The sequence below is a fragment of the Stegastes partitus genome, unplaced genomic scaffold (assembly GCF_000690725.1).
Source record: "Stegastes partitus isolate 25-593 unplaced genomic scaffold, Stegastes_partitus-1.0.2 Scaffold2162, whole genome shotgun sequence".
Classification (NCBI taxonomy): Eukaryota; Metazoa; Chordata; class Actinopteri; family Pomacentridae; genus Stegastes; species Stegastes partitus.
In genome coordinates, this window is record NW_007579893.1 from 52,988 (window position 1) to 75,572 (window position 22,585).

At 41.1% G+C, this 22,585-nt stretch overlaps 2 protein-coding genes across 3 annotated transcripts in view; one reads left to right on the forward strand and one right to left on the reverse strand.

The window, feature by feature from the left end:
• LOC103374164 (poliovirus receptor-related protein 2-like) overlaps positions 1 to 8,851 on the forward strand; it is a 57,676-nt gene extending 48,825 nt beyond the window's left edge. The window contains exons 9-10 of the transcript XR_521112.1: positions 8,271 to 8,363; positions 8,771 to 8,851. The gene's annotated coding sequence lies outside the window, so the exon portion shown is untranslated. The remainder of the gene's footprint in view (positions 1 to 8,270; positions 8,364 to 8,770) is intronic.
• Positions 1,338 to 2,690, reverse strand: gja8b (gap junction protein alpha 8 paralog b). 2 transcript variants are annotated; one of them, XM_008304202.1, is made up of 2 exons: positions 2,321 to 2,690; positions 1,338 to 2,260 (listed from the first exon to the last, which is right to left on the reverse strand). In XM_008304202.1, exons 1-2 carry the CDS (start codon positions 2,688 to 2,690, stop codon positions 1,413 to 1,415), a joined length of 1,218 nt encoding a protein of 405 aa, XP_008302424.1. In that variant the 3' UTR covers positions 1,338 to 1,412. The 2 variants fall into 2 exon arrangements, with proteins under 2 accessions (XP_008302424.1, XP_008302423.1); XM_008304201.1 differs by having other exon boundaries at positions 1,338 to 2,690.
• Positions 8,852 to 22,585: the final 13,734 nt, after the last annotated feature.

The window sequence follows — 22,585 nt, forward strand, 5'->3', positions numbered from 1 at the left end:
TAATATAATCATGATTAAAACGTTTCCTCTAGACAGCGAAATAACTAAAAACAGCTGTTCTGCACATTATGTACATTATTAGACATGAGATCGGGCGTTATGTACAGCGGGATTCGCCCCTGGTTGTTTGTTTCTCTCTGAATTTGTAAGCTCGTTGCAATTTTACTTGTGGGGTAAAGGGTCTACTATTGTCACGTAAAATCAAGTAAAAAGATTTTTTTCACAGTCAGGTCAAGGATGCTTGTTTTCATTGATGAGCACGGTTTCTTTTATTGTCTCGCCTCCAACAATACTTTCTGCTGATGGTGCATGATCTTTATCGCCCGGACGCCTGTTTGTACAGCACGAAAAGAGAGGATTTGGCCTGAGGTCGCTACTATAGTTCATTCTCTGATAGAGCAAAATGAGCCCTGCTCTCTTCCATGGACAGCCGATATCACAGTACACAGTTTTCTTTAAGGCTACATAACATAAGCAAATCTAAAATGAAGAGAATCACATTGAAAAAGACATTCAACATGTGGTCTTCTTTTTCTTTTGTTGGTTTTGTTTTTCCTCACTAACTCAGCTCTGGCTCTGCTACCTGGTATATAAACACGAAAAGGAGAGAAATGCTCTGAAATTGATGCACATCTCTCTTCACTTGAAAGAATCCTGTGTAAATGGATGCATAGATGAGGTGTTATGAGGGTTAAAGGCCTTGCACAGAGTCGAGAACTCTGAATGTGCAAAAGAGTAATGCTCTTCTCAACCTGAAAGTGGACTTTTCTTCTTCTTTTCAAAGAGCTGTATACCTGTAAATGTACTGCCACTTGGCACATGTGTGTTTTCTATGGGAGAGCCCTTTCACCTGCAAGGCTTGCAGCCACATGCTGCGTTTGGGAGTAAAAATCAGTGCCTAACTACAGCGAAAGTACTGATTTGCAGACACACGAGTATATTATAACTCTCTCTCCCACTATCTACTCAAAACCCATGTAAAAATGTCTATTCCTCCATTGTATATGATTATAACTCTTTCAATAGAAAAGATGTTTCTAAAAATTGAACATGGATTTTCATCAAGTAAAAACATTTCCCCCCCGCATGTGTCCTTTCCATTTCTTTTTTTTTTTAAATATAAGAACACACGTAATAAAAAAAAACTACTCCTCCCCTCATTAACCTCTACTTTTTATGATATTTCATTTTTGTCACAAACACTCAGATTTTTATGTAGCTTGGTAGAATTCTCACCTGTGTCTTAAAGGTTTTGTATTCTATCCCTGTTGATTTTTGCTTCTCGTTTTTTTGACCTGCCTGTTCAAGAGTGTGCATTGTCTTGAGTGAGGTGTGTGTGTGTGTGTGTGCGCTCTCTCTTATGTTGAACATTTCGTGTGTGCAGGTGTACATGTGCTTTTGCTCTCACAGGTTCATACGGTGAGATCGTCTGACCTGGCCCTGCTGCTGGCTTTGCTCAGTCGGCTCAGCGGTCTGGTGTCTTCTATCGTATCCGCGGCCTCCATACCTGCCTCCGCTGGAGTTACCACCTCCTCGTTCGCCACCTCCTCTACCTGCACATCCTCATCCGCAACCTCCTCCAGCTTCTCCGCTTCCACCTCTGGTGGCTGCATCTCCTCGGCCTCCTCCTCCTCGTGTAATGTCACCCCCGCTGTCTCAGTGGTCTGGGCGTAGGAGGGCAGAGTCTCGTCGTACACCTTAGAGATGTCCTCCATGGGCATCACATCCTCTGCCTTCTCCTCCAGCACCTGGAAGGGTGGAGCCCCTCTGCCAGCCTCCATGCCCACCTCAGCCAGCGGGTAGAGGTGAGTCACGGGGGGAGCTTTCTCCTCCTCCAGCAACTTGTAACCTTTTGCTCTCTGCAGAGAGGGCATAGCCAGGGAGGGCAGGCTCTTTGCTTGCAGCGGCAGAGGGGCCGAACCCTCACCTTGGGATGGGGCTGGAGCTGGGGCCGGCTTGCGAAAGACAAAGCGAATCTTCTTGAGGCCCAAGTGACTGATCTCCACAAAGTTGAGGAACAGTGAGACACAGGCTACAGCCAACATGAAGATGATGAAGACAGTCTTCTCTGTGGGGCGAGACACAAAGCAGTCCACCGTGTTGGGGCAGGGCCAACGGCTGCATTTGTACAGCGGCAGGATGCGGAAGCCGTAAAGGAAGTACTGGCCCACCACAAAGCCCACCTCAAACAGTGTCTTGAAGATGATGTGGCAGATGTAGGTCCTCAGCAGGGTGCCCTCCAGCCGGAACTTCTTGCTTCCTTTCGTGCTGGTCTCCTTAGTGGTGCGGACACTTCCCTGGTCGGGTGCCAGAGGGAGACGCTCCTCGCTCAGCTCCTGTTGACGGGTAAGTTCTGCCTCCTCGCGCTCTTTACGTTTCTCCTCCATGTGGACGTGGTGCACGGCATGACCCACGTACACCAGAGACGGCGTGGACACGAAGATGATCTGCAGCACCCACAGGCGGATGTGGGAGATGGGGAAGGCCTCGTCGTAGCACACGTTCTCACATCCAGGCTGCTGCGTGTTGCAGACATAGTCAGACTGCTCATCGCCCCACACAAACTCTGCCGCCGTGCCCAGGATGAGGATACGGAAGATGAAGAGCACCGTGAGCCACACCCGGCCGATCACCGTAGAGTGCTCGTTGACTTCCTCTAAAATATTACCCAGAAAGCTCCAGTCACCCATGATCGGTCCGTAGCACTGCAGAATGAAGGGTGGGGTAGGGAGGGACACGAAGGGTGCAGACGGACAGGGAGGGTGGGGTAGGCAGGAACAACAAGGGGAGGGGAAAAGAGAGTGCCAAAAGTAAGCTATGCGGGAGAGCAAAACTCAAACTGCACAATCTTCGAAAATCAAACCTAAACCATAATTTCACACTGCTGCACCTGTTTCCATTAGAAAACTTGAAAACTTTTAAACTTCAAAAAGAGTTGAAAGCGTGTCCGAGTCCATTTTGTTTTCATTCCGTACATGGATTAAAAAAAACTGCCAACAAATTGATCCAATATTAAATTAAAACTCAAGACATTGATTTAACTGCACTCTTGGCTGCTTATTTTTCTCCACGAATGTTAACAATTGTGAATAATTACTAAAAGTTTTTTAGCTGTAGCGCTCAAAAAATAACACACCACACCTCTTATAAAGCCAATAAAAGAGAGATCAATAAGTAACATAAAGTCCCTTCTTCTGTAATGTATGATATAGGATAAATGTAATCAAATGGGCAACTTGCCACAGCTGCGGCTCCGGCGAAGTTGAGTCCTGTCCCGTTCTCTTGGCACCCGGCAGGGAAAAGTGAACTTTTTTCTGCCCTCTTTCCCACCTAAAGCCCTGTCCTTGTCGCCCCACTGAGCAGATGTGAATGAATCGGCTCTGATGGTTGGTTTTTAGTTTGCTGCAATATTTAAGCTTGGAGCCAGACGGCCTTTATTTGCCGGGCGACGTGTGGTGACGCAGGAGACAATAGGATCAACAAAGCCAGAGCGGGGATGTATGGGAGCAGGCCTCAGGCTCCCACACCAACATGGACACTGTACGGCCAGGGCACCGGGTCCACAAGAGCAGCCGAGCGCCATGCATGCAACTTCCTCGCACATACGTAGCGCATATAGAAGCACAGATACAGTAGATGAAACAACAACAGCCGCATGTGCCTCCAGCTGTGAGGCCATGACCAGCGTTCGTGCAAAGAGGCAGGTCAGGATGAAGGAGAGCTTGTGTCCTCGCGCAGTAATGCTGGTTGTTTATACTATCTAGCATGGAAAGCGTTAGGTTCATCTCAAGTACTCGTCTAAATATGATAAACGCTTGCATGCTGTGGTTTGGAAATAATGGTTTGATCGGGAGAAGTGTTCTCTCTCATTGTATGTAGCTGAATGAGTGACCTTTCATTACTATGTCAGACATGCAGCTTTGTCCATTCTGCATGGGCTTTACAAGAAACAACAAATTCAGGTCCAGAATAGGATGCATACATTTTCAAACAATGGACTACTACAAAATAAAATTCCACATTTTGAATGATTTTTACATTTCGAAATAAAACATAATACTGGACAAATTAGGATAATTATTACCAAAACAGTTCATCTCATTATCTTTTCTGGGTTTTTAAGACAAAGTAGGCAAAAATTAAGCACATCAACATGTCCCGTCTTTTCTGAGGTATTTAATCAAAAATTAACACAATGTGCAGGACAAAAAAAAAAAAAAAAAAAAAGATGCAGTCTTCCAAATCGCATAGCTCACATAAATTAAAATTTTCCTCATTACTATATTTGAATTTGCAGGTCTTAGTGTATATATATAGTATAGTATAGTGTGTATATATATAAAAATAGATTTATTAACAACAAGATTCAAGGTCTTTATTTGCCATTTGTGCACAAACAGGCTGTGTAGGCACATTGGAATTCAGCAGGGCTCTCTTGGAGTCAAGTAAAAACACCTAATAACCCTCTACAAGAGGAATAAAAGATAGAATACAAAAAATATATAGTAAATAAATGAATCTGAATGCAACAATGAAACATTAGATACAATTCGACATGATTAAAGACAGACTTTTTGTTTAAATCCAGACATGTCCTTAATTCTTCACTGCAAATCCCTTTTAGTAAATGTCCACTTACAAATCAATACAGTTGTTCAGTGTGAGATTTCACCAAGTAGAATGTGTTTACCTCGTTGTGCATAACATCATATCTGTGTCACTAGCTGGAATGTGAGGAATGTGAGCCATTGAGTGGCGGCACACTGAAATGTCTCTATCAGGGTGGTTAGTCAAACTTTCCTGGATCAGGAAAGAAAAACATTCATTCTTTGATCTTGGAATAATTCCACAGATGTTTGAACAGAAGCTGCTGCAGTGCCCTATCAGGTTTCTTTCCACTGTCTAAATAGAGGGGCCTCCTAAAGTGTATGGACAGAAAAACTCTAATGATATTATGGTGTTGTTGTATTATATGCATTACAATTATTAAGTGAGCTCTGAGAGAGATTAAGCCCTGTCCTCCATGGTTGGGTATATTGTCAAAAAGTTTAAAAATGCAGGACTTGTAATAGAGAAAAACAGATAAACCCAGACAGACCAGCAGCAGATGGACCTGCATAATAATGAGTTAAATCAAGAAAAGCTGGAATCACAGAACACAACTCAGTCACAGACCATTTGAAAAAGCATCAAAGGGAGAGCGGCGCATTAGAAAAGTTCAATTGAGGGAGTCGGGGAAAGAAAAACAACCACACTGCATTAATGGTACGATAAATACCAGTGAGGTTGTATTTATTGGTGGAATTATGGACCCTAAAGTGTGCAGCCAAAAAAAATCGAGAAAGGACAAAAATGTGTTTTTCCTCTGGATATTGATCCAAAGTACACCAGGAGCCTATTGAAGGAATATTTTGCATAGGAAAAAAAAATCTGTCCAAAGGTCTTAAAGCTTCCAGTGTCCCCGAGCTCTGACATAAATCTCACAGAGCAGTTTTCGGCAAGAAATATATTTATAATATATATTTTACTTATTAACTGTGCTTGTCTTTCTTTTTTGTTTTTTGGAAAAGAAAGGCATGTTTCCTTTGACATGTTGTTATCTAATGCACTGGAATTAATGCATTTTTAAGTGTGGCTGCAGCATCCACTTTTTTGAGACTCTGTATCTTGAATTGTTATCAAAGCCTCAAGTTTTCACAACTACAGTTACTAACTTTACAAGCCCCTTTATGGCCATAAATAATGATAATCAGAATGCCTAATAACAAACCTTTTTCCCCCCCCAGCCTTACTGGGACACAGTGGCATGTTTGATCTATTTAAGTGAAATATATTTAAAACAAACAGTTTAAACACAAAGTTTTTGTGTTTTTGTGAAAATGTAAACACACTTTAGCACAGCAGTATTATTTCTTGATGATTTTATAATGCAGTATAATATTTTTTAATACTGAGGGTAGTTACAACTGATATGGTAAGCTATGGTCAGTGTAATGTAATGTGCATATACTAAAAAGAATAATTAATATTTTTTAAATGGTATTCAGTTTTTTGTAAGTTTGTCTTATTTTCTGGTTAAACTGCTTAAAATATATAAATAATAAAACTTCAACACCTAATTTCAAGTGTACATACATTCTGAGAAAAAGAGAAATAATATATTAATCTTTCTTATATTATTATATATTATTAGAATAAAGTTTTCAGATAAGTCCATTAAGATATTGGTCTGGTATCTCCTCCTGAGCTGAAACAGAATAAAGAAACAAAATCAAACTCACTGCCTTTTACACAAGTTACACATTTAAACTTAATGTCTTCATAATCAGCATCATTTTAAAAAACAAAACAAAAACAACATTTCTATTTACTCTTTTTAAAAATAGATTAATTAATCCAAAGTTTTAACTTACAACATTAATGTTTGATAAACTGCTCAGTTCATCTTGCTGATGGTTGTAACATGAACATGTGATGTTATTGAAGTTAAACAAAAGTTTCCCTTCATCCATATGCCTCTATATGCGTATATCAGCCTATCAGCAAACGGGAACAGGATGTTCTACACGCTACACATTGTGTTGAGCAGCAGAACCAAACCACTATGACCTGCTGGGTATCAACAATGAGATTTCTTTGTGCCAACATTTAATACTTTTAACATAAACCCCACTTGGACTTTGGAGATGTTTATTTGAAGAAAGCTTCTGTTTGTCTTTTATCTAAACTGTTGAAAACTTGCTCTCTTGGTAAGTCACTGATGGACCAAATTAAAGGAAGGGGCCAAACAATTACATGGCAGTCAGAAACTGTTTATTTGCAGCTACACAACTCATTTCCTTCTTCACAATCAAATTTCCAGGTTCCACAACTGTTGTATATTCCCAGGACTTAATGGAATACGTCTGAAAAATGCAATTTTCTTTAAAAGCCTTTCGCCTGTTCGTGCTGGTTCTTAAAGATGCTTCACTTCCACTTTTTTCAAAAGAACAAGAAGATAATAGTGATAGTTTTTAATTTATTAATTGAAGAATAAAAAAAGAGATAAGGCATTAATTAGTTTTATGTTCATCTAATTGTATTAACTTTCACTGTGATGTATTGTGGTAGATCTTGTGCTAGAAAGTCACATGTTACAGATGAATCAGTTGTCAAAATTCGACAATCATTCATGAATAGAAGTCATCATTCCATTTATGGATGTGCCTCTGCTCTGCCCATATTACAGCCGGCCTTCACCGCCTCTCAACCAATAGCGTTCTCAGCTCTCAGTGACATCACCGGGCTGGTGAACCAGTGAGTCCGCCTCTTGATCTGTTCTCTCTGATCTGATGGCTGATGGGAGATTTGGCCTCTGAAATGAGCTTCACCAATGAATGATGTAATCTTAGAGCATGAACAATTGTGAAGCACTATCTGGCTGTCTAAATCATTTGCTACGGTTACAACTAGTCTCCACACATCCAGGAGTCAGGACATCTTCTCATTATGAAACCGTCCTCGACAAAATGCCCAACCACTCGCTCTCCTCTGGGCCCTGGTTGACTTTGGGTGCAGCCCGTTGTGTCGGAGGATGGAAGCCATGTTCAGAGCTGTGTGGAGGTATCAGGGTGTATCCACTGAGCTGGGGGACCAGGGGACTCCCTTTAAAGAGCCGTGTGTTGGTATAGTGGACGCTTGCATGCTAAGCCCTACGGTGGGCCCGTGAATGGCACCGGGATTTCACACAAAGACATGATGTCATGATGCAGGGTGCGGACTCTTTTGAGCGCGTGCAGTGAGGCGTGAGGCCAGATTAGACCTCCGAAGCAGGGCACCAACTGGCCGTTAATCAGAATGCTAACACGCTAACAAACATATCGTACGGCAATCTGCCTACGGCGCTATGGTGCCACGTGCTTCCTGCTCGCGGGGTCTTTTTGAGACAGGAAGTAACAGAAATCGTACTTTTGTAACGGCCTTATCGATGCGATGCAATTTAAGACGTCTGTTTCATGTAACAATACGCATTATGTGATTCTAACACTCGCTGGCAGGGGGTTGGTTTGATTTGGCCTTCTTGTTACCTCTCACACAATGAACATCTCCCACCTCTCCCTGAGGAAAAACACAGGAGCAGTTCAATGCACTGAAAACATGTTAAATTTATATACCATGTATAAGAAGCATGGAAAGAGTCCTTTTCTATACATATGCTTACGTCTCAATCCACCTGGAAGCAGAAGGTAGTTTCTGATGGTGTTTCTCTGCTTCTGGTTTGGCCTCATCAGGTGATTGTGTTCTTGTTGGTCGGTCTGTCATCACTGTCTGTGGGAGTCAACATGAACGACGCAGCAGGAGGAATCTGAACTGCAAGCAAGCAGGTAATCTTTATTTATGAAGCCAAAAAAGAGGTTTCCTTTCAGTAATTCTTTACACGATGAAGAGATGGAGGAAAGGTGATAAACAGTCAGAAAACACAGCACATCATTTGTTACTTCAGTAAAATAACCACTATGACAATGTAGAAATACTCCATTACAAGTTAAAGTCCATCATGAAAAATCCTACTTCAACAATAAGATAACGGTGATCCTAAGAGCTTCAGTAGAAGGCAACTGGACTTAATTTTTATGGTTCTTGAAGACATTTAACTTCTTACCCAAGAGGCTTCTTTAGTTCTGACTGACTGAAGGGAAATGTCACATACCTGCTGTCACTCCCAGCTCACACGGCTAACAGGCCACTGTTGACCCAACACTCACATGCTTGTCTTTCACATGTTTGGAAGAAGAGTGATGGAAGCCATCCACGTCAAACTGGAACAACCATCTCTAAACAGAGGACAGGAGCCACGGCACCATTTATCAGGTAATTTATGATAAAGTTTTGAAATCCCTACCTGGGAAATTTTGCTAACATCTTAAGTCATCCCTGACTGGCAGTTTCACAATCATTCCCACCTCACACATCATTAGATTACTAATACTGAAGCCTGCATGTTTAAGCAGCATGTTGCCGTTGTAGCTGCTGGAGATGAAGCTACTTTACACTACTTCATCCATCCATTATCTATACACCGCATAATCCTCACTAGAGTTGTGGGGGGCTGGAGCCTATCCCAGCTGACACCCTGGACAGGTCACCAGTCTATCACAGGGCCACACTTTGAGACAGACAATCAAGCACACTCACATTCACACCTACAGACAATTTAGAATCACCAATTAACCTCAGCATGTTTTTGGACTTGTGGGAAGAAGCTGGAGAACCCGGAGAGAACCCACGCTGCAAACTCCACGCAGAAAGATCCCAGGTGTCCTCACTGGGACGCGAACCGGCGACCTTCTTCCTGCGAGGCAACGGTGCTAACCACTGATGCAGCCCTAAACTATTTTATATACAGTTTCATACACAGGGTCACCAGACAGATATGAGGGGTCATGAGACAGATAATTGAAAAGGAAAGATGTTCTGATACACATTTCTATTTGAAGTATTAGACTTTTTCTTTAATCTTCCTGTGAACAGCTCATTGACATCTGCAATGTGACTCTGAGTCCACAAAATGCAATATTTAACTATGTATTGTAATTAAAAGCTTATTATATTATCGATTGTGTAAAATCTTTATCTTTAAAATGCTGTCAAATAAGTGTAGTTGAGTAGAAAGTATAACATTGTATTGTGAAATGTGGTGGAATGGAAGTATAAAGTAGTTGAAAATGTAAATAGTCAAACCTCAAAACTGTACTTTAAGCAGAGTACTTAAGTACTTGGATGCATTCCACCACTGTTTACCCACAAAACACAAAACTTGACTTGCCAGAAAGTGTAACTAAAGAGATGAAAGTGGTCAGATTCTGTCATTTTCTCTTTTTTTGCCAATGAACCACCTGAAAATACAGATCAATAAATATACAGGAACTGAATCACCTCAGCCTTATTCTGTAATATAAAGTCCTGCTTGGCTACAGTTCTGCTCTGTTAATTTTGCTGAGTGTCCAGTCGAAGGTCTCAAAGTTTTACAGTCGGCTAAAAACGCTGATGTTACGAAACAGAGCAGTCTTCATGTATTACACACTTTAAACTTGATTTGAATAATCTTTTGAGGCTGATAGGGGGCATCCTTTACTCAACAGAGAGTCTGCAACCGTCAAATATGAGCCTGCTTGTCCTCTAATGGAAGGAATGTTCCGTTACTACATGCAACCGTTCTGAAGCCTCTGAGGGTTAATATTAGGTTAAAAGACAGAGATTACTGAAGCCAAACAAATTTTTCGCCTGTCGTGGAAGTCTATGTTTACGTTCATCCTCTGAGCAGAGGGCAGAGCTTGAGGAGGATCCCACAGTATCAGCAATGTAAGTATTACAGCCGGACACGTGATGCAGCCCCATCATCACTTTTACTTTAGTTTGGCTTTTGTCTTGCCATGGAAGGTAAAAGAATTGTGAAATACTGCAGTAATTAAATTTTAAAAAACAATCAAACATGTGAACCTGCTCCCACAACATGCAGATTAATCAATTAATAATGAAATAAAGACAAACTAATAATTAGTGATGATATCAGATTAGATTATGCTGTGTCATATTATATTTCTTTGTCATTGGTAAATTTGTTGGAGGAAAAAGCAGGAAAAATAATTGTGATATAAAGAAATGAAGAAAAAAAAACACTAATCTTTAGAAGTCAAAATATAATTTAAAAAATAAATTTACAGAGATTACAATTTAAATTGAATTAAAACGACAGTCCAACAACTTAGAAAAAAGAAAAAATATATATAATTATCAGCATTTGAAGTTTGTCAGTAATAAATATCACACACACTGAACCTGAAGTAGAATTTGAAATGCAGCATTTTTAATATCATGTGGTGCTACTTTTTCCTGATAATCACACATATTAAATACTTAATTACAGCGTATTATATTTATAATAAAATACCATTAATTTGTAATTATCAACAGCCTCTAACACTGAGTTGATCACACAGCGTTTTGAAGAAACACCTGATATTTCCAAAGCTCGTGGCGTTAGGGTGTCTTCATTCACACCCACTTTTTTAACCACGTGAACTTCACATGAATCATCTGTGTCATACATAGATTCTCATACACAGAGGAGGCATTCACAGCGGGTTTAAAGAGATGCTATCAGCGATGCCCTTCATAGATACGACCATGACCTGGGGGCAGCGCTGAGTCCCATGACATAGCACAACACTAAGACCTCAATGGCGTAAGGCTTATGCTTAAAGACAGAGATACGCGTGTTTCTAAACACTTGTTTGTTCAGCGTGCAAACATACGTCCATACATATTTGTGCAAATATATGTGAGTTTCATCATTCCTCTTTGTGTTTCGGTGACCTGACGCCTCGGCGACAAAGCCTTCGTTTTTCTCTTTCTTTCTTTTTTTTTTCATGAGTCATCTGTTCGGAGCCACGTCTTTTGTTTAAACAGAGGTATTAGACCTCAAGATACCAACGTTTTACCGGCGACGTTCTTTGTATTGCTGCCACTTTAAAGGCAGCTCTTTCGCACTTTCAAGTGTGAACATTCTTCTGAGGAAATTTCTCATTTCCTTTGAGACGCAAGCTGCCGTTTCTTTCCTGCAACGGTGAGAAACTGCGAAACCATTCACAAAGGCATTAAAAATTCCCTGAGTAAACACTGGTGACACGTTGGCCACTCGCTTCATTAGCCAACGGAAACCGGTGAGAAGATTGATAAAGTCTGCGGTCTAGGAGCATGACCCAATGATCTTAAACTGAGGCCAACAACATATAGCCTACCAGGCTGTCAGAGTGAGTTTAAATACGTGCTTGTTCATGGTGACAAATTAAAGGAAAAACTGATAGGAGTTTCTTAGTGAGGTATTGGGCTGCAAAGTTTTGCCTAAACAGCTTTGATCTGCTGTTGCACTGATTCTCAAAGTGTTTCAATGAATAAACTATTCTTCCAAAAGATATTCCCTTATTTGGTATTTTGACGATAGTGGTAGAGAGCTCCTTCTAATCATCTATTTCCACGGCTTGTAATACCGGTCACATGTAATCACAAGCAAATTAGCAACTACAGCAACCAATGGGTGCATGAAATGTGTCAGAACTTCAGAATGTTGGATTCATCCTCTTTGGAAGTAACACAGAATTTTAGCTACCTTTGATTGTGGTGAAAAAACAATCAAAAGGCTAATGTCAGCATCTCTACATTGAATCCAAACACACAATATGGTATCCAACAAAATCAGCAGTGCTTGAGAAGAGTATACAGGCACGAACTTAACAGAAAGCATTCATAGGACAACAGACATTTCCTTACTGTGCATACTGGTGTCTGCAACAAACAAACAAATAGCCGCTGTGAAGATATCAGTAGATGTATATTGTAGCTGAATTCTCCATCTTTATGTTTTGTTTTGTTTTTGTGCCACAAATTGGACATAATCAAAGTACTTTTCTTGAAAATGTGAACAGTTTTGGAGCATTAGAATCAGAGATGTTTGTCTTGTTCTTCATGACACATGCAGTCAGAACAGGCCTCAACACGTTGGTCTGAAATGTGTTCAACTGCATTATAACAACATATTATTCACATCGTTTCATACTCATCTGACCTTTCACTAACTCCTCCTGCCCTATGGATGAGGACGTCGTCATCCTGGAAGAGACCAGTCCCATCACAGGATAAAGGTGATCACTCAGAACAACTTTGTGCTAATCTGTGGCGACAGTTCCCTCAAAGGGGACAAGTGGATCCAAAACCATGCCAGCAAAATGCCCCCCACAGCATAACAGAGACACCCAATGCCCTCACTGCAGGGGGGTGAGGGTTTTAGGCCTGTACCGCTCTCTTGGTGTACACCACACATGTCCTCACCCGCTTGTCTAGAACATGGTGAAGGATGGCTCATGTGACCATATCAGTAGTTACCAGATCTCTGTGGTTTGTTTTTTTTTCTTTTACCACTGAACTCTTAAATGAGGATTAATCTCTGTGATGGGAGGTTTATGTACTGCCACTATACTATACTATCCCTCTGTTTGTAATTGTCAGTGCACTGTTATCGGCAACTAGCAAATTACATTACACTGACATTTTCAGCCACCTGAGGAGGAGCTGCTCTTCTGTTTTTACTTACATAATGCACTAATGCACGAGCATCATGGCCCTATACCATATTTATTGATGTCTTCCCCATAGATCCAGATGCAGATGTCACTTCAGTCACTGTTCCTGTTCAAACCAAATCAACCTATGACTGAACCTCCTGCCATCTGTGCCTTAACAACCTTCTCTCAAAGTCACTTGCATGTTTTCCTTTTGCCATCTAGCTACAAGATCTGAACCAACGGTCCCCGCATGCTACATTTGATGCGTTTCTCCTCTGATTTATTCAGGTTTGACTTTTAATTTCTTTCCCATCTGCATGTACGCTCACATATGGCATGCACAGATGCCCTCACATAAGCTACATGAATACAGACACGCACACACTTGCTCTACAACATGTGTCACGTCTGGTCCCAAGCCACAGTATTGTGTTTTTTAGGGCTGAGCTCATGTCACCCAGCTGGACTTGGGTTCTGCCATTGTGTTTGGGAGGTCAGATTTGTTGAATTTGGACCAGCCCACTGTCCTTCGTCTGCTCAACGGCTCACACAGACGATAGTCTCATGGGGCGGCCTGGAAGTGCATAACCAGACCTGCTAAACACACTTTACTACAGGAACTGGCAAACAAAAACACTCACATACATAAAATTTCGAGCAATAAGAAACCAAAATGCGTCATTACGAAGGCAAAGCAGCGCTCAAAAATTAAAGTTTGTCCCTCTGTAAATATTTTTCACCGGTTATTGTATGACAGTTTGTTGGAGAGTTTAATACAAATTGATTACGAAAGAGAGCAGTGTGTTTAAATGGTGAGAAGACTGGACTGTTTGGACTCACTACCTGCATTTGTGACTAAGGTTTCCCTTTCCATGTCCTGTTACGACACCAGCAAACACCACCCTGCTGTGACTGCGTGGGGACAGGAGGGCCGACTACTTTCTGGGGTGTAAGGGTCCAAATGTTTGTGATTTGGTAAAGACACTGGACAGCATGTTTTGATTTGGTGTGTGTTTATATGTTTACTTTCTGAGAGCCTGCAAGCAAGATTTATCATCACCAAACACTGACCTCATATTATTGCAAAAAGAAACTGGCAGAACTTTCAGTACGGTGTCACTATTATTATTCGGAAAATGGTTCATTAATGTGCCTGATTTTGCGATAGCAGTCGCCTCACGTGCCAAAAATGTGTGCAGCATCTTAAATCGCTGCAGTTTTGAATATCTATCTTGAAATTTATTACAGCACTCCTGTAGTCCTCATACAGATATTCTTTCTACCATAAAATGCAGTTGTGTTGGTCATCTGAGAATGCATGATAACTGATGTTTGTGAGCAGAAATGTGCGCGTGGAAACGAAGACATCAAATCAACATGATATGAAGATCCACAGTTCATGCCTATGGAGGAGATTAACTTAGATGTAAAGAAATAAGACAATTAAAAATAAATTTAAGGGAAGACTTTTGAAATAATTGTTGTATTTCAAAAGTTTAAATTTAGACATTTTTTTCTAACATGTATTTGTACACTACAGCCACAACATTAAAACCACCTTTCTGATATTGTGGTAGGTGCTGCCACATGAGCTCTGAATTATGAGACATGGCACCTCTGAGTTTGTCCTGTGGTGTCTGACAATGGGATGTTGGGGCCTTCATGGATTGAGCTTGTCCTGGTGAGGCGCAGTCAGATTGGGATAAGGGGAAGTTAGACATAGGTGAACGTTTTGGGCTCTTGGTCTTGTTCCTCAGGTTATTCCTGACTGCAGATTTTGTGATGTAATGCGTTTTCCTGCCGGGGGAGGCTGGAACAGTATTGTTGCCATGAGGGGGTGTACTAGGTCTGCGTGGTATGTGTCACAGTAACATCAACATGAATGCCAGGACGAAAGGTTTTCCAAGATGATCAGTATCATTCTCCTGCCAGCGGTTTTCAGTTTGTGGCTGATCGGGGCATACAGTAGTCAATGCCAGCCTGAAGGTAGGACAAAGTGGGGTCACAAAAAAAAAAAAAAAGTTTGCAAAGGAGAAGAAGAAGAAAAAGTCCACAGCTCAAAAATATTTGCATTCTATTTTAGATTTTTTTTTTTAACTATTTGTCACCTATTTAGTGCTACTTTGTTGAATACCTCATGCATCAAAGACACAAGATGTTGTTTCTTTGTTTTATATGTGAATTTCTCTTTTTTTGTATATTACCCGTTCAGTGATACATTGATCAGACAGTCGTTGATGACAAACAGTAAATATTTGTAAGGGAACACTTGAGGATAAAATGGTGTGTCGCAAGAGGGAGATATTCAGCCTGATACCAGGGTTCACCACTGAGTTATACCTGGCTGTTCTTTAAAAAGATGGGACCCAGTGGTATGCTGTGTATTATGGAGGAGATGGTTTGTATCCTGAGGCAGAACTACAGGACAAAATAGGAGCAACTGCACCTGAACACAGCATAGTTTCAGACACTTTGTCCAGTCATTACACCATACTACATTATTTACTGTAGAGCCATTAGGATTTCCAGTTCATCACCTGTTTGAAATAGTCATAAAAGATCAGAACTTTAATTTCAGCAAATCTGAAGACTAACTTTATTCCGAGATGAAGGCATTTCAGCTTGTGGCTGCCGTTAGTGTCATGAACAAGTTGTTCATCGGCGCCACACGCTTTCCTAGAACTTGAATCAGTGCATACACAGTGTGTGAGTCACAGACAATCTTTCTACAGATTTGAACCATCAGGCGTCAGAAAACCAACTACTCTGAGAGGTTTCAAGGAGTCTATGAGAAAGAGCGACAAGGGGAGAGAGAGACGGGGTGAGAGACAAGGCATAAATTGTTCTCACCAGCAAAGAAGGAAGTGGAAAGGCAGCTTCCTCCCTGTGTAAGGCCGGGCACCATGGGAGGGAGAGGAGAATCGATGTGCACACAATGGAGAGGGGTTGGGTGGAGGGCAGACGGGAGGCGTTAATGGAGGAAGGATGTAAGTGCTGTAGATTTAAGGACCTGGATGAGAGAGACTGTGGTTTAAGATGAGTGTTCTGGAGAGCAAAAGATGTTGGTGACAGAAAAAATTCTTAGACTCTTGTACATGCCTTTTTTTTTTTTTGTCTTGTTCAGTGAAACCACTTCCACACAGCGTGACCACAAGCTTTCTAAAATGCAACACTTCTTGTGGCTGACTTGCATTTATGTAAACTAAGAAAGTATTCGACTCATCCTTCCTTCTTTTATAGACTTGGTGGATTTCTCACTGTGAAAACTTGAATTATATCAACATACACTTGTGAGCTGGGAAGAAACACTTGATTTTTGACATCATAACCTGACATTTATACTGTGCAAGGTAGACATGAGCATGGTACTCACTGGAAATATCAAAATATCTTTCAAATTCTTAATATGCATAAGCATTAAATGATCACACAATCACAACTTAACAATATACAGATTTAAAAGTCATGACAGCAGTTTCAAAGAGAAATAAAAACATTTTCTTTAACGTGTATCACATGTCATAAAAATTCATTTGCAACAGCTTTAAATACATAGATACAGAACGAATATCTGCACATTTACCCTCCTCAGGGTGTTTTGTTGGTGATGCATGGAAATTGAAGTCCCTGGTTTCTTTGGCAAGTTCAGTGCACAAATAAAGATTTGTTTTTTGGTCACTTTGGTCAACAGAAGCAAACTGCAAACACAACCCTGACATATTAAACCCTTTAAAGTTGATACAGGGCTGCAAGCAGTAGTTAGCGCTGTTGCCTTGCAGCAAGAAGGTCGCTGGTTTACGTGGAGTTTGCATGTTCTCCCCGTGCAGCGTGGGTTCTCTCCGGGTTCTCCAGCTTCTTCACACAAGGTCCAAAAACATGTTGAGGTTAATTGGTGATTCTAAATTGTCCGTAGGTGTGAATGTGAGTGTGCTTGGTTGTCTGTCTCTCAGTGTAGCCCTGCGATGGACTGGCGTCTTGTCCAGGGTGTCCCCTGCCTTCACGGGCTCCAGCCCCCCCGCAACCCTAATGAGGATTGAGCGGTGTATAGATAATGGATGGATGGATGGATGGAAGTTGATACAGTAAAATTGTTTATAAACAGGTGGGTATTTGTAGGCTCACATCCAGCAGATATGAAGCCATGTTTATTTAAAAGTAAGTCCAATATTCACTCTGTTTCAGGCCCTACACGCTAAGACAGATATTCTCCAAGACAGATATCTTCCCCTTATTCAGTCCACATAACTACTGTTTAACAAAATGTCTCCCTCCACGGGGGAACACCAAAATGAGTACAAATGGTCTAACAAGCGTGTCGACATCAACAGTACATCGAATGCAACAGAAGACTGTTATTTCATCACTTCTGCAGACTTGAAACCAGAGATGATGCAAGTAATATTGTAGTAGATACAGAGGCTTCAGTGTGTCGGTGAACTGGTGCAGAAAGTTAGGATGTAGATTTACTACTGCTGGTGCAAACCAAACATAAAGAAACTGATCTATATCCACACATGCTCATTACAAACAGTAACAACATTTTACATTTCCACATGGATACACATGAACCACAGCTTTAAAAAAACGCAATTTTAGAAACGCATCTCTGTTTGAGTGACCTAACATAGTGTTTGCGGTGTATGAGAGGCCCAAAAGTGTAGTAAAGTGTTCGTTTGACAAGATCTCAGTTTCTACCAACACTTGAGGGAAATATTCCACTGCTAAATGTTTCACTGTTTTCTCTATAGTCAGTATCTTTGTTGGTTGTTTGGTGAGAAAAGTGAGACTGAATCAGTTCCATTAAGTTACAGGTCTTACAAACAGTGAGCTGAGAGATGAAAAAAAAGGCTCCATAGTATGAAAGGGAACTGCAGAATCAGGTTTGTTACTATGAACAACTTCTGTCCTACAAAAACTGAATTGGTTTTGATGATGATTGTTAATGTGAGAATTTTGATTAAAACACCTTTTAGATTTAGAAGTCAGGTTTATTATTTAAAATCAGTGCACAGATCCTGGGAATCAGCCAGGTGTTGTCACTAGACTCCGAAACTTGCAAGGAAACAAAACAAAAGGAGGATGAAAGCAAGACAGGCAGTTGTTTTTTATGTAGCTGCATTAAGGGTGAAAAAGGTTGTGAGAAGTGCAGCGTAAGAAGGAACACTGTGGGTGTCCATATCGCTTGGGGCAGGAAGAGCCGTCTGAAGGGGGGCTGGAGGTAGATTTCAGAGGTGGGCAACACCCTCCGTGTCTCTATCAGGGGAACACATGGCTGGATGATTTCATGCCTCCAGGTCCCTTCAGTCAGCCAGCTGCCCGACACAATGTTATCAACGGATAGGAGTGCCGGCACACACGGTCAGCCATCCACCGCCAAACACCAACAAAGAGACTTTCTCACATGTTCAGTAGGTAACGATTTATGATTTAAAGTTGTTTCCTTCAAGGGATCAGAGTCACTTTAACAATGACCAGTACAAACAAGAAGTCATAAAACACTGCCAGAGTTGAACATATATGACAGAATACATGCTAAGGCCCCACCAAAAGACACAGCAGCCCTTCATGGTTTTATGTAATGTGTCCAATCAGCTGTTAAAAAAACGGCCTCTTGCTTTTTATTTATTTGATTTTAAATAATTCCTGTCAGGGGAGAAACAAGCAGCACTGAAAGCCTGACTGGGTCGTTCGTTGCTCTTGGCCGGTCGCACTTCTGCTGGACCTGATGAACAATGCTGTCCTTTCATTCGCTGTTTGTTTTCAGGGATGTATGGGACGCATACACTCCTTTTCTGTCTTCAGTCATCGTGCAAACGTAAAACATATACGCTGGACAAAGTCGATCTGTTCACACACACACACGCATGCACGAGCACACACACACACAGCAGCCGTCTGTCCTCATGTCTGAGTCGCTCGGTTGTCTTGGGTTGAGGGGTCTTGTAGATATCCGCCTTCCTGCGTTTGTTAAGGCTGCTCCTTCTCCACGGCCGAACACTGGGATGCTGTAACTCGGCAGTGGTGGCACTAAGAGTCCACGTTTCCCTCAGCCGGCTCCACATCTTGATAACCTTGTTCTTAGGAGGGTGGGGGAGGAACTGACAAGGTCTACTGCATGAGTTGTGTTTGCTTTCATTCGACATAGAAACATTCAATAATCTTATAAAAACTCCTGCTATAAAAACATCGATTGACGATTTTAAGCTTCACTGATATTAGATTTTTGAAGCCAGCTGGCATTTTTCACTGCAGATATTTTGACTTCATAGTCTGTACATTTATTATTAACTAAATAGTATTTATTTTCTGTTAAAACTGTAACGGCATAGTACCAAGACCCTGAAACCAAAGCAGATAAATAAAATTCATCACAATTACTGGTAATAATTTTTCTATAACGACATGCACAGCTCTAAAAATTTTTATTTTTGATAACAATCCCTACATTTTGCTGGACATTATTGATTTAAAAATAAATGTGTTGATGCAAAAATGCCAATATAGCGTTCATAAACTCTAATCAGCTGATAGTATTGCAGGATAATCTGCTTTATTTGGGAAGGTTCCTAACAGGGTGAAAGAACCCAGAAGTGTTAAAGTGCCAGCCTTGATAAAAGTTGTTTAAATTCTTTAAATGCTAAGAAAAGATGTTTCAGTGCATCGTCCTTAATGAAAGGAAAAGAGATAACGTCATCCCTTAATTCCTTGCATAAGTCTAGATGCATTTGGTTCTTTTGTCTGTCTGGATTCTCCTTCACATTTTTCCTCAACCTCCTAACATTTACCATCGAGGTCATGGAGAGGTGTTTAGTAAAAGATCTGTGTCTCTCTCCTGTCTTTGTTCTCTTTGATTCTCATGAAGACACAGTAGAGCATTAGTGTGTTTGCACAATCAGACTGAATTTCACCTTCTAAAACATATAAATGGTTTTATTCCATATAAAAAAAACAAGAAATAAAGACCCAGAAAATCACTTGGCAAAATGTTTGCTGGTTCCTGACTCTTGTTCTTCCCTTCTCAGCCTCAGGCAGGTGGTTTAATGATGACGTCTTACAGCAGGTGACTCATGACAAACTTGGAAAATTAACAGAAGTTTAATTTGCCAGTTTCGTTCAACTGACTTTTATAGCAAGAGTGGTTACACGTAGTTTTGCTTTGAAGAAATTGTATCCACACATGCTGTGCTGACAGAAAAGCAGATATAAACATGGTGCAAACATGGAAACTTTCATCCCTTGACGCACATAATACTGCATGTGTGACCTACATATACATGCAAAACCTACTTATCGTCAGTGCCTCCAGTCTGGGACAGCATTTCAGTAAGGGTCAGAGATCAGCTGGTAAGAATAGCAGTCGTCTAAATACGTGGCGACACAAGTCTAAAATACACGACGAGTGACGAACCGTCTGCCAACTTTGGCTTCTCGCAATCCCTCACCTGTTCCTTCAAAGCTGTGTCACCCTATAATGAGCAAACGGCTCGGCTAATCATTTACTGACCGTGACCGTGTGCTGTCGTCTCTGGGTTGGCTTGTCAACAGAGCAGCAGGGGGGTTTATTAATAACCCACAGCTTTCAGGAAAGATGCTGATGAGAAGAGGGTGAAGACTGACGGTGTTGTTGTACTTCATTCATGCAGTTTACCTTGGAAGACTGTCTCAGTGGAAAACAGTCTGTAAGGCAAGTTCCTTTCTTACTTTACAGCAGGTTAAGAAAATAAAATTAGTTGCTCAACTAATGGATCAATTATTTATATGTGAAATATTGGGAATGAGGTTGTAGTAGTATTTTTTTAAATAAAACAAATAAACAAACCTAAATTGACGAGCCTATTCTTGTTAATTCTTTAGTATCCCAAATCTATCCTATGAAAAGTCCTACTGTTGAATTGGGGGAAATGTTCCTTTATTTCACAAAATGAAATTAGTCTTAATCTACAGATAAGATAGTGCCCAACAAAAGCACTTTATACTCCTTTCTGATTCTCATACAAAGGCACTTCAACAAAGTTCTGGGCCTCAGTCAGAAACAAGTGGTATAATTCCCATTCTGGGGTGTAACTGTGTTCTATAAAGCCTCATGACACTGTCCACTCAAATGCTTAAAGCAATCAAATAAATGAGGAGAGGAAAGCTGGCATGCAGTTGCTCCAGGACAATGCGTCTGTCCACACAGCACAGGTGGCAGAAGCAGCCAAATGGACCTTGCCTAATGTACCTCACTCACCCGACCTGCACCATCTGACTTCTATCTGATTCCCAAACTGAAATCCCACCTGTGTGGTCGCCATGATCAGAGTGATGATAAAGTCATGCATGCTGTTGAGGAGAATCTTAAGATGGGACTTTCTTCCATGAAGGTATAGCAGCGCTCGAACATCGGAGGACCAAGTACATTGAAGTTAAAAGAGACTATGTGAAAAAAAACAATGCAAGAACAATCCTTTTCCTGAGATGTTTTCTGGTGAAGAACTTTTGAAGTACTCTCGTCTGCTGGAGGATACACCTGATTTAAAAAATGATCGAGCCTTTAAACAGCAACTAAACCATTGTGATCCACAGAGGGGAAACTCATGCAGAGATTGATATGTAGATGTTTCTTGTCTTGTTGAGAGATTTCTTGACAATAACAAATACAATACAGGAACAATACAGACAACCCTGTAATTACCTGTTTTGCCAGTTTTATTCACTTTCTTCTAATCCAGTAGGTCTACAGTTATGAATTTTGAATTATGTCTATGTGCATCTACATACCTTGGTAAGGTCTACGAGGTTCATGCAACGTGCATGTGTTTACTTAAACTGAAACAACCTTGGATTTCGCTCGTCTCTTATTTTAAAGTTTGATGCTATGATTTTATTATCGCATTGTTTGAGTGTGGCAGCCATCAGTGGATCACAGAGATCAGTTAGAGGGTGTATATAAGGTTGTGATGACCATTCAGGAGCACGTGTCCATCAAGCCTGGCTCCCCTGGGACTCGGGCGAGGCAGGGCTGAAATGGGTTTGTGTCATGAACAAATGGCAGGCAGGGGTCAGGCTGGCAGGCTGCTGGGGAGGGTTGTATTAATGCATCCTGGCAGTGTGGGCTTTTTCCATCAGACACTCCACACTGCACACACACACACACACACACACATTACGTCCGCTCATAGAAACGCACTTGAACACATGCAGTTGTTGCCTTCATCTCTTGCTCTTGATATCACACACACACAGACACACACACACACATTCAGACCTCATCCTGGCACTGCCAAGAAGCTGTAAATGCTGAGATTAAATGAAGTTGCAGAACATCACTTCTTTGTCACAGATCACTTCATGCTGTTATTCTGCCTGAATGTTGTTCCACTTGCAAATCCGTCCTGATGAGCGGCACAATGGAAACGTCTGAGTAGCTTTTCAACTGGAAGACTACGTAATTAGGAATTAGCAACAGCTTTGCCCTCCCTTCAATAAATAGTTGGAGGCCTGCA